General features: G+C 34.3%; 1 protein-coding gene across 2 annotated transcripts in view; it reads left to right on the top strand.

Moving 5' to 3' along the window:
- Positions 1-12,970, top strand: part of DLG2 (discs large MAGUK scaffold protein 2) — a 1,814,300-nt gene that overhangs the window by 13,335 nt on the left and 1,787,995 nt on the right. For both annotated transcript variants that reach the window (XM_046685982.1, XM_046685984.1), the window contains exon 2: positions 4,870-5,001. In XM_046685982.1, the coding sequence (XP_046541938.1) occupies positions 4,870-5,001 (132 nt within the window). The remainder of the gene's footprint in view (positions 1-4,869; positions 5,002-12,970) is intronic.

Genomic DNA, 12,970 nt, shown 5'->3' with positions numbered 1-12,970 from the left:
AGACCACTGTGTTTGGAGTAGACTAGTAAGAGGAGAGGTATAAGGGTTGAAATAGGAGAGGTGAGTTTTTGCTGAGTGAGATGGGGAATCACTGGAGGATTTGAGTTGAGGAGTGTTGATATCTGACTTATGATTTAAAAAGATCTTTCTGGGTGCTATGTTTAGAAAAGACTGTCAGAGGGCAAAAGTGACAGCATGTAGACTAGTAGGAAGTTGTTGCAATAATGCACGGGACAGATGATGGTGACCTGGACCAGGGTGGTAACTTTGGAGGTAGTGAGAAGTGATAGGATTCTGTATATCATTGGATGTTAGAGCCAATGGGATTTACTGATGGATTAGATGTAGAGAATTAGAGAAGGAGAAGAATGAATGATAATTCTAAGGATTGGCCTGCACAGTTGGAAGGATGAGAGTTGGAGAACATTGCGGGAGAAGTAGATTGGGGGTGGTGGATAAGATCTGGAGTTCAGTTTGATGAGTTATGTTTGAGATGCTTATTAGATATCCAAATGGAAATGTCGAGTATATAATTGGATATGAGTCTGGAATTCAGGGGAAAGGTCTGAGCTATAGGTATAAATTTGAGAGTCTTAAGAGTATTAAAGCCAGGAGCCTGGATAAGGTTACCTGGGGAGTAAGAATAGAGAGAAGTCTCCAGAAGTTTAGAGGCTTGAGGAATGAGGAGGAGCCAATAAAAGTGATTGAGAAGGGGCATGCACAATACAGGAGGAGAACCTGGAAGAGAGTGCTGCCCTGGAAGCAGTGGTGTGCTGGAACAGGCTCACACCAGCTTGCAAGAGTCTATCGTTACATTTTCAACAGATTTGCAAGCTGGTTTAAATGCTGCCATTAAAAAATTAAATTATAGAAACTTACATTAAATAAATTACGTTAAAAATAAAGGTAATAAATACTCAAAACTCATCATTTCCTAATTCTTTTTCTACATTTTCATACCATTTATGCTCTTGAGGTTGTTTACATTTGTTGTATCTGTATGGTGGAAAAGCTGCGTAATGGCGTGCTGCTGTACATCTCTTCCCGAGGCTGCATTCATTGATGTCATGTTGGTAGCTTGAAATTGGCCGTGGTGGGAATATTTACATCTCAGAAATTGCAAATGCTATAAATGGGGGCTTGATTTATTCTTTTGCTGATAATACAGTGATAAAGAAAATGTTAATAAGGCATGTGTAAATTAAAAGTATGTTGTGTCTATGGCTGTTATATTGTGATTGGCACAGAAATTGATGAAGTATTTGTCTACTATTCAAAAATTATTATCTGATTCAGCGAAGAAATCACGTAATTGATGAAGAATTGAGTGAAGGTTTATCACATAAGTCATCCTTGTTTCATTTTCTTTTTTTAAAATTTTCTTTCATTTTTTATTTATTTTTTTATGGTGGTAGCATTAGTTTATAACATTATATAGATTTCAGGTGTACATCATTACATTTTGATTTCTGTGTAGACTACATCAGTGGCTGCGTGATACTCTCAGAATGTGTAAAGTGATCACTGAAAATATTTTGAGGGTTAAGAGTTAGCGTGCTTTACAGGAAAGAACAACTTGATACAGACTCTGAATACCAACATTCAAATTTTAATAAGGTCTGTGTGAGATCATATTTGCCAGTACTAATAATATTATAAACCAATACTATATAAATTTTGGATGTACATCATATTTCGATTTCTATGTAGATTACATCATGTTCACCACCCAAAGACTAATTACAACCCATCACCATGTACATGTGCCTAATCACCTCTTTTTCCCGCCTCCCTCCCCACTTCTCCTCTAGTAACCACCAATCCAATCTCTGTCCCTATGTTTGTTTGTTATTATCTTCTATTTATGAGTGAGATCATATGGCATTTGACTTTCTCCCTCTGACTTATTTCGCTTAGCATAATACCCTCAAGGTCCATCCAGGTTGTCACAAATGGCCAGATTTCATTGTTTTTTATGGTTGAGTAGTATTCCATTGTGTATGTATACCACATCTTCTTTATCCATTCATCCCTTGATGGGAACCCAGGTTGCTTCCAAGTCTTGGCTATTGTGAATAATGCTGTATTGAACGTAGGGGTGCACATATCTTTTTTTTTTTGAGGAAGATTAGCCTTGAGCTGACATCCACTGCCAATCCTCCTCTTTTTGCTGGAGATGATAGGTAACCTTGAAAAGAGCTGTTTTAGTGGAATTATAGGAAAGAGAACTATGATTAGAGTGGTCTCAAGAGAGAATGGAGGGAAAGGAAGTGGAGATGGTAAGTATTTGAAGGGGTTTTGTTGTAGAGGAGAACAGAGGAATGGGGACTACAGTTAGTTGGAGAGGAATGAAGGGCAAAGGAAAGTTTTAAAAAATCGTTGATATTACAGTTTATTTATCTGCTGATGGGAATGATTGATTGGAGAGGAAAACAATTGATGGAGCAATGTCCTTGAGTAGGCAAGAGAGCTTAGGTTCAGGTGCTCAAATAGAGGAGTTGGCCTTAGAGAGAAGCACAAATATTTTATCCATAGTAACAGAAGGGAAAGCAGAATATAGGGGTGCAGTTACAGGTAAGTCAGTAGATGTTATGTTAGGAGCCTGTGGAAATTTTCTTCTGATTTTCCATGAAATAGGAAGCAAGTTCATCAGCTGAGAATGGCTGTGGGGAAGAAGAGTTGGAATGTTCAGGAGAAAGGAGATATGAAATAAAGTGCTCAATAAATATGAACTATTATTATAGTTGGTATTTAGTCTGTGAAAATGGTAGATTGGAAGGGGGAGAGAGTTTTTAAAATTCAAAGATAATTCATTGTCTTTGTGATAATGATTATGGTTATTATTTCACAATGTATACATTTATCAAAATTTCACATTGTACACCTTAAATATATACGATTTTTGTCAGTCATACCTCAATAAAGCTGGAAGAAAAAGAATAAACCTCAAAGCAGGGCAATTTCAGTGAAAATTCATCATATGATTTGAAATACAACGTAATGAGAGAAGAGCTCTAGTTGGGTGGAGAAGCACCAGGAATACCAAGAGAGACATTTGAAGGAAGTGGCATTCACTCAAAGTAAAGCTCTTGCTCACGAGAGAGTCTGAGCATGGGATGAACTTGTGGGAAACTGATGATAATTTCACTCGGCTTTCACCCCAGATGATACACATAAGAAATCATTTTCATAAAAGTACCTTGCGTATTAAGAGTTTGCATAATGTTAATTCCTTAGACAGGAACCCCTCAAACACAGAGAGCCAATAAAAAATATATAAATCATAAAACCAGGAAAATTACCCATGTAATATTTAAGACTCTGGTTTGGTCACTTTGGCTGTTGCTATTTTTTTCACAAGCTTTCTAAACATAGTTTTCCAAAACACAAGTTGGTGATGAAAGGAGTTGTTTATTGGTTAAGGTGGGTCTTGCCCGCTCTTGTAATGCATTTCAGGTCTGGGTAAATCAGTTACTGTATTTTTTGTGTTACATAAGTATTGTTTAGTTGAAAACATGTGACTTGACTGGGCCGGCCCTGTGGCCGAGTGGTTAAATTTGTGTACTCTGCTTCGGTGGCCTGGGGTTCTCTGGTTTGGGTCCTGGGTGCAGACCTATGCACCACTCATGAAGCCATGCTGTGGTAGCATCCCATGTAGAAGAACTAGGATGACCTACAACTAAGATATACAACTATGTACTGGAGCTTTGGGGAGGAAAAAAAAAAAGAGGAAGATTGGCAACAGATGTTAGCTCAGGGCCAATCGTCCTCACCAAAAAAAAAAAAGCATAAAAATATGTGACTTGACATTCTCCAAATAGATCTTCATGTTTGAACAATAGAGTTGAATCTTCTCACTTCCAAAAAAAGACAATTGTTACCCCTACACACATAGAAGCACTGTCACTCTGGTGACTTTTTCAAGGGTATTTTGTGTTGTGTTGGATGAAGACATGTATTCAAGAAGCCATAACATAACAGTACGTATTAAGAATGCCTATAGTATTTGTGAATACTATATAATGCCTAGAGGATTTGAATTAAGTCTAAATTAAGGGAAAGTAGGTTTTCAGTTGACTTGTTGATTGCTTTCTATGCACTAGACATTGTAGTAAGTATTGTGTAACTTAATCCTACTACTTGTGAGGAAACTGAAGCTCAGAGAGGTTAAATAACGTTAGAGGACACACAGAGCTCATAAGTAGGTTTCAGACCCAGATGTGGGTGACAACAAACCCTTTCCATTATAGCACATTGATTCCAGGGAGAGAGAGTGATATGGGGGAGGATATTCCAATACAAGGGGCAGTAAGAGCAAAGAAAAGTACAGAGGTGGGAAAAGGTAGAGAAAGTATGTGTGTGTGTGTATTGGGAAGTGGAGGGAGAAAGTGAGTAATCCAATGTGACTTGTGCACTATGTGTGTGTGTATGGAGGAGGTAGAATATATAGTGATAAATAAGGCTGAAAATATAGATTGTAAACAGATCATGGGAGGGAGGCCTCAAAATTTAAGTTAATCTGGGCATTGTTTTGCAGGAAGTCATCAATTTTAAGATTATTGTTCTGACAAGAGAATCACATCTACTATGTGAGCATCAATTGGCCAGCACTGCATTCAGGACCTTTGTTCTGTTTTGTTTCATAGTTGCACATTCTTTTGGAAGACAGGACTATAGATATTAAAGTGGGTTCTTAAAATTAGTAGTTGAGTGTAGTTATCAATTTCATATGGTAGTTTATAGAATTTATGATTATTTTATTAAATTATTTTGTGTCATGAAATTAGGAATACAACTATAGAATAGTTTAATGTTAGCTCACTATTTTTCTAAGACCATAAGATAGAATTTTAAAATCCTATTTTTCAGATACTGATCGAGCTTTGTCATTACTGGAAGAATACTGCAAAAAATTAAGGAAACCAGAGGAGCAGCAGTTGAACAATGCTGTTAAAAAGGTGATGGGTATCTTTAAGAGCAGCTTATTCCAAGCTTTGCTAGGTATGTATTAAAAAATTATTTATCATCTTAATGGTCAGAATCAGGCTTAATAGTTTCAGTAATGTGATCAAAGAACCTGATGTTAACCAAATTTAAAACTGAAATAATTTTCCTTGATAGTATAAGGAAATCTTTGTTTTTTCTTTTTCTTATTTAAGATTAGCCTAAAAAAGAACTGTTATAAAATAGAAACAAAGTGTAGGTTATTAAAAAATATAAATATTGAAAGAATGATTCTTGTATAGGAAGAAAAGTTTACACAGGAAAAAACTTGAATAGTTTGTTGCAAAAAATTGAGGACAAATATGCTAAAGGAGGAAGTTGCCTTCTTCTTGAGGAGGAATTGCCTAACCTGAAAAATGATGTCAGATTCTACTCAGAATCTTAGTTCTACTTTTATTCTCTTCTTAAAACAAAAATTAAAACACTCTGTATCTTTTTGGCTTCTCTTAAGTAAGTTTATGATTCAAATTGAAAAGTTGATTGATGAAAGTCTCAGTGCATTGGATTTTTTGTCAATTTATCATGACTCTAAATACATAATGTTTAACCTTATGTTTATTCTTGAATTTATTAAAGATTGTGAAGAAAGTCAAGGATATGCTTATTTATGTATGTCTTCATATATACATCTTTTGCATTTATGCAGATAAATTTTAATTTTTTTCATGATATTTTAGGAGTGAAAATAAACTAGCTAAAGATATAAACAAACACCCCCTCTCAACAAAAACAATCAATTAACAAAATGATTAAAAAAGTCCTCACTTAATTATACGATATATTTTACTGGATTTAAACAGTACATGTTAAAGAAATAACTGAGTCTACTAGACATTATCATTACTTTTTCAGGCCTAGTGGTTACTGATATAAAATCTAAAAATGGGAATTTGTGAGGATTAATCTTGAAAATATTTTATCTATGTTTTTATTATAAATGTCTATACTTATTGACAAAACTCCAACTTTATGGTTTGAATATAATTTAAAAACCATTAAATTTTGAAAATTTGAAAATCAGTCTATTGAATAAAAATAGAATGAAAAGCTTTATAGGATTATTTTGCCTGTGGATTAATTTCTTTAAAATATTCTTTTGTGGCTGGTAAGAATTAATGACACGAATAACTATAATCATCTTAGCCGGTATTAAATAAAAACAACTCTAAATGAAATCTTATAGAATTTAAATAAACCCTGTCATTAGAAAATAGAATTTTAGAGAACATTTTTAAGCCACAAATTTCTCAATTAAAAATTAATAGTTTCATCTAGTTAATATTTAGTAAAGGCCATTAACTGAATGGCAATGTCTCTAAATAGATTTGTATGATGTGTTTAGTTAATATTGGCTAAGTCTTTTGAGAGTTTGAGTCTTTGAGAACTTGATTTAGGAAGAGTATCGTTGGATGCTTTAGATATTCTACTATACTTTAGTAGTGTAACCATTTGGTAATGCAACATCATTACATAGGGAATAAAAGATGAAATGAATGACAAAGAATTGCAATTTTGCCATTGTTTTGAGTGAGTGATAAACATGTCGGCAAAAAGCCTATAGCGTAGTTTGAATTTCTCTAATAAAATGAGAGGCAACAATAATCTGTAAAAAGCTGTTATGTAAGTAATCCTGATGCCCAGCTTTGAATGGATAAATTTGCTTTGGCTGGTCTTTAAAAGTCATTTTGGGATAAACCAGAGTGCAAAGAATGGAACAACATTATATAACAAAACATAATTTTCTACTGCAATAAATTGATAATTTATTCCGATTGAATGTTGAGTGTCTCACCGTGCATTTTCTTTAATGACACAAAAGAAGAAAAACCATGTAGCCCTCTGCATCCTGGAGGGGATTATATCTTTATGAAAGGATAAGTAGGGAGCAATTGATAAATAGGGCTTTGGTTATGGTCTATAATTTACTTTCTGTTTGAACTACTCCCTTCCGCACTTTTCTTGTTATAAGTAATCAAAGATAGTGGCTTCACCAATTGTTCTGATATTCAGATAGCCAGTACCTTGATAAAATACCTTGCATGAGTGTCAATTAACCGAAGAAATACAGGAAAATCATAATGCAGAAAACTCAACCTAAATGGATAGTAAAGTAAAATACTATTATTGCAGAATGTGCTGTAATATTTACATGTGACCAGGAAACTAAGCATTCTCTCTACAGATGACAAGTATCAATTTGAAAATGAACGCTATCCTCCTTTTGTGGTCCTTCATCACATGCTTAAAAAAAACCCAAACACTGGTATGTCTTAGATGGTATGATCTTTGAGGACAGAATTCTGTCTGCATAACTTTGACTGTTATTATAGTGCATAAAAGCATTTTATAACTGGGTTCTGTGATAATAGGGTGGAAGTTGATAGCAAAGGTATTGTATTTTCTTAATTTTTAAAATATAACAATATCTGACTTTAAAAGTAATATATGCACATTCTGTAAGATTTTAAAAATAACATAGAAGAATATAAAATCCGATGGTAAGATATATTGTTCTTATGGTAAAGAGCAGGATATGTGATAAGCGTAGAGAATGATAAACTATTTACCTTTCTTCCTCTTTGCTTCTAGAATGCCTGTGTTCTTTGTTTTGATTTTCCATTTAGCAATAATTGACAATAAAGACACTTTAAGTTTTTAAAAGTTAGTAATTAGTCTTCATCAAAGTACAAAAAAAGAAAAATGCCTAAAATAGCAATATGCTGGAAGAAGCACATTTCGATGTTAAGCTTAGGGTGACATCTTGTGGTAATACCAAGGAAAAAATTTTGTCAAATGGATAATTACAGTTTTATGATGATTGTGTTATGAACACTACAGAATTTGAATATCAGTGAATTGGAATTCCATGATATTTTACAAATTAATTTAGATTTCTTTTATTTAGTATAGCTGAAACATTTCAGATTTTCAAGGCACTATATTAAGTTTTTTATTCTTCATTTAGGGATGAAGAGCAAGATAGAAAGTTTTAATTATTTTTATGGTTCTCTTCCAGATCTACTTTGAAAATTTAAAGATCTATATTATCACCATAATTATTTGTAAAAATTATTTTAATAATGTAATGGGTCAGTTAATTTTTGGATATGTACTATAAATGTTCTTCATTTTTATACCTTATTGAAAATTATCTTATTCTTTATTCATTACTTATACAAATATGGATAGAACTATGTGTATATATTTAATAGGTTTCAACCCCTTCTAAAATCTTGTTAACCTTGCTTTAATTTTATTTCCTCTTATTTCACTGCAGTGTTTGAGGGGGAATTTTTGGGAAAGATGTAGAACAAAATGGGCAGTAAAGTGATATTTTCCTTAAAATTTTGCCAGTAGCAACATCTTAGAAATGTGCTAATCCTACTTTATGGAGGCTTGCATGTCAGACTTTGCATTAGAGTTAGAATATTTTTCATTTCCCTAAAGCATAACCTAGAACCCCATAGATACTTGAGATTACTAGCAATACGGGTGATACGGTAGATATACTACATATTGGGATTTATTACTTACTTGTTGAAGCCTTCTACCATGTCCCTATTTACTAGCAGCTTTCACCAGCTCATTCATTATGTCTTACAGCAGTTTGTTTATATTAGTATAAAGTACTTATTACATTGCCTTATGATAAATTGAATATATTTCTGTCCCCTTGATAGACTGAGTAACTTGAGAGTTGGGGTTATATCTAATTAATCTAGTACCTCCAGTTTGTGGACCTTTAACAATAATAGGTTGTCAATAAGTTTTATTTATTCATTTACTCAACAATTCAGTAGACATTGTGCTAGGCAATAGGGATCCAACAGTAAACTATAGAAGAAAATACAGTCCTTGTTCTTGTGGGTAAGGGAAATCAAGTAGGGGAAAAGAGACATTAGGTATGTGGTTTGTTAATTATTTAAGTATAATGATGATAGGTGCTACAAAAATCAATCTGTGTAAGAGTTTTATCACATTTTAGTTTGAGAAAGAAAGCCTGCAAATTTTCCCAATGTAGTAATTCTAATGTAATATTTTAATTTCAAAATAACATCTATTTGAAACATCATGGCTATTTTGGTCTTAATTGTTCATTATAATGTATAATTTTTCCACCTGATCATAGAAAGTCAAAGGATTTTTTTATAGATTATATTGAGAGTGAAGGCCCACACAATTATCTGATTTGGAACAACTTGGCTTTAATCCTCCAAAGCTGAGATTCTGAGCTGTGGTTCTTGGACCAGCAGCATTAGCATCACCTGGGAACTTAGCATTGCAAATTCTTGGGCCTCACCCCAGACCTACTGAATCAGAAACTCTGGAAGTAAGGCTCAGTAAATGGTATTTTAATAAGGCTTCCAGGTGATTCTGAGGCATGCTAAAATTTGAGAACATATGTTCAAATGGCTAGATATTTGGCCACACAAAGAAAGTGACAGAGTATGTGAATATTATTAATAAACTTGGGAAAATATGACAGTGGCATTTCTTCATTCTTGGGTACTATAAAGATCTGATTTGATCTTTAACAAGTAAAATGAGCAATTATCATTCTGGAATGTATCTTGAGTACTTTGAGAATCCATAAATTAATGAATAGCATTGTGGCATCTAATTTTCTTTTTAAAATACAATAGCGCATCTTAAACATTGAAGTGATTTTTTTTCCTTTGGATACTTAATGTTAGTTTCTACCTATGGGGCTCTGGATAGAGAATAGCAAAGCTACACTGAGGTGCTGCTGTTGCCATGTGTGAAGCTCACTCATTAGGTAAGTGCTTGCTGCCACTCACAACCTCAAAGGATGTACTCTAGTTAAACAACTAAATTACCATATATCATAAAATAAGTCTTGACTGGTCAAAGCAGGGAACGTTAAATTCTTAGATACTAAGGTCTACTGTGTTCCCAAGTATTTGTTTACAATACCTATTAAAGTAATAAGAGTGCAGTATTCTAATTATTGCAATTGAGTAATAATAATTAATGAAGTATTTGTGAAATGCTTACCTATTTATATGTACATATGCAGATGGATATTATTAAAGACCAAATCTTTACCCTTAAGGAGGTTAAGGCCAGTTGGGAAGATAATATTCACGTACATTCAAACAAGTACAAGACAGGGTATAATCAAAGACTAAACTCTGGAGGCTGGACCAAAGTACTGAAGGAGTTCAGAGAAGCATGGGATCATTGTAGATTGGTGTTGCCAGGGCAGCTTTTATATAACATGTCAACTTGAGCTGGGTCTTGTCACCGATAGGATTTGGGTAAGAAGAGAAGATAGAGAAGGACATTTTTTCCCACCTATCCATCCATCCATTCATTCATTCAAAAGATATTTATTAAACACTGTGCCAAGCACTATGATAACACTGGGAAGACAAGCATTAAACAAAATTGCGTACGTAGTTTATATTTACAATTGTGTTAAATACCACAAAGAAGTACAGGGTGCTGTGAACGAGAGACTTAACTTTAGCGGTGGAATTAGGGAAAGCTTTCTTAGGGAAGTGGTATTTGAGGTGATGAAAATTATGCAGTTTCATAGAGGTCAGAAGGAGAGTGAGGAAATGGATGTGACGAACAGCGGCAAGATGTTTTTGATATTTATGCTTTTAAAATGTCCTCTAGGAGTTGGATTAGGCATCACATTAGATTTAAATCTCTTCCAAAGACTTAAGTTTGAAAGTAAACTTGAGAAACAAGAGTGGTAAGCATAAAATGTGGCCCAAACAATCCTTATAATTCCCTTTGTTAAACTGCCTTATACTAAGTGTGATTAGTTGTGTGTTTCATGTCAGGCAGGATCAAGTATTTCTTAAGTTAAATTTGGCACTTTAGATTGGATGCTATCAAGAGAATTAGATGCTATTCTTGGCTCTGGACTTTGTATATTTGCTGCAGGATTTATGTCACCAGATGGCACCATTTAACTAAATTTATGTACTTATAATGCTTGTAAGGCTGGTTGTTTTTAAATGAAGGATGCTTTTATTTGTGCTATAACTGAAATAGGTAAAAATTAATTTATTTCGATGGCATATGAAACTTCTATACAGAGAAAGGTAATGCAACCCCCAAAATTTGTTGAGAGCATGAAAGGATCTGGAGGTTTCTACTAAGTACATAATAAATGAAAATTTGGTGACAGTCACTGTCACTAATGTATAGTAGCTGGCAAAATAGCAGAACACAATAGATTTATCCCTCTAGGTTTTCCTACAGCCAGCGTAGTAATATTATGACTAGTTTAGCCTTGAGTTTAACTTTCAGATGTAGGGACTTGATATGCATAATGACAAAAATATAGAGAAAATTTTAAAAGATTATTTTAGGAATAAACCCTTTCAAGATGTCTTGAAATATTATGGTAATAATACGTTAAAAAAGTTTTGTCAATAGAGTATATGTTCTGTTGAACTATAGAACTAGTAAAATTAATAGAACATGATATAGACGTTCTTTTATAGTATAAACATTCATCCCAAGGAAATGAATATTTTATTTTCTTGGTTAAAAACTTCCTTGGTTCTTTCCCTACTTTTAGGCCAAATTAGTCACTTTCTCCCTTCTGTTACTATACTGTTTGTTCATTTTTCTGGTGGAGCACTTATCTCACGGTATTATTGTTAACTGAATACATGTTGGTCTCAGTAGACTGTGAGCTTCTTGAATGCAGGGACTGGTTCTAATTCAGAGTGTAGCACGGTGTCTGCCATGGAATATTCTGTCATTAGATTTCTCTCATTTGGCAAAATATATTTTGAATTCCTGCTATGTAAGAGACACTATGTTAGGCCTTGGGAACTTAGTGACAAGAGAGATGTGGACCCTATTTTCATGGAGCTCATGGTCTACTAAGGGAGACAGACATTAAACAAATAAGTACAATTGTGATAAGTGCTTTGAAATAAATAGTTATGTGGATTAAACAGTAAAATCGTAAGGAATTACTTGAACTGGTCAAATTCATATTCTTGTCTTGTGTTTGTTTAAAAATGTTTAGATGCTATTTATTAATTGAAACCTGTAGTAGTAATCTATTATCCTTGGAATGAAATTCAAACTTCTCACCTGTGAGGTTGCCTATTACCTCTGCTTACCTCTCATCTCATCTCTTACCACTCTTCCCTACTCAAAATACTGCAGCCGCACTGGCCTTCTCTCTGCTCCTAAATGCTGCCCAGGACATTTTTACTTGCTTTTCTTTTGTTTGGAGTACGTTCCTACCTAGATCTTTGCCTTATTGGCTTATCTTGTCATTTAGGTCTCAGTGTCTCTACAGGACCTTTCCACCTCACTCTCCACGTCCACCCTATCTCCAATTCACATTTATCACATTACCTGTTTGTGTGTTTTTTGCATTACTTTCTCCACTAGAATGTAAATCCATAAGAGCAGCCATCCTGCCTATCTTATTAATTGCTGTATCTCTTAAATTAGCTTAGTGCCTAGCACATAAGGGCCACTAAATAAATATTTGTTAAGTGAATGGATGAAGAAGTGAGTGTTGCTGCATACCTGGTACTGTGTTAGATTCTTGTTTAAGTTAGAAATGTACTCATTTGAAAGGAGTAGAAAGCTCATGCAAGTAGGATTTTATTTTTACTACATAAGGAGAAGTCCAAAGGTAGGCAGTGGCTGACATTAAGTCAGCATCTCAGTAAGGTTCTGGTCAGTGTCTCTGCTGAGTGGGAATTGTAACATGACCTCAGGGAGGAATGTAGGAGTATAGTGCCAGTATAACCTAAGGCGTGTGTTGTCAGCCAGGCAGAGAGCCTGGGAGCTTTGCCTTAGCCAAAAGAATATACCCCATGTCCCACCAAACGGATTTCTGCATCAGAGACCAACAGTATATCCAGTGACCAGATGGATAAGGACATTGCTCAAGGACCAGAGAAGCCAAAGGACAGCATGTACATCCAATGAACCCAACCTATTTCTACCGCCAATA

This window comes from Equus quagga, chromosome 14 (genome assembly GCF_021613505.1).
Source record: "Equus quagga isolate Etosha38 chromosome 14, UCLA_HA_Equagga_1.0, whole genome shotgun sequence".
Lineage (NCBI taxonomy): Eukaryota > Metazoa > Chordata > Mammalia > Perissodactyla > Equidae > Equus > Equus quagga.
This window is presented reverse-complemented; position numbering and strand designations above follow the sequence as displayed.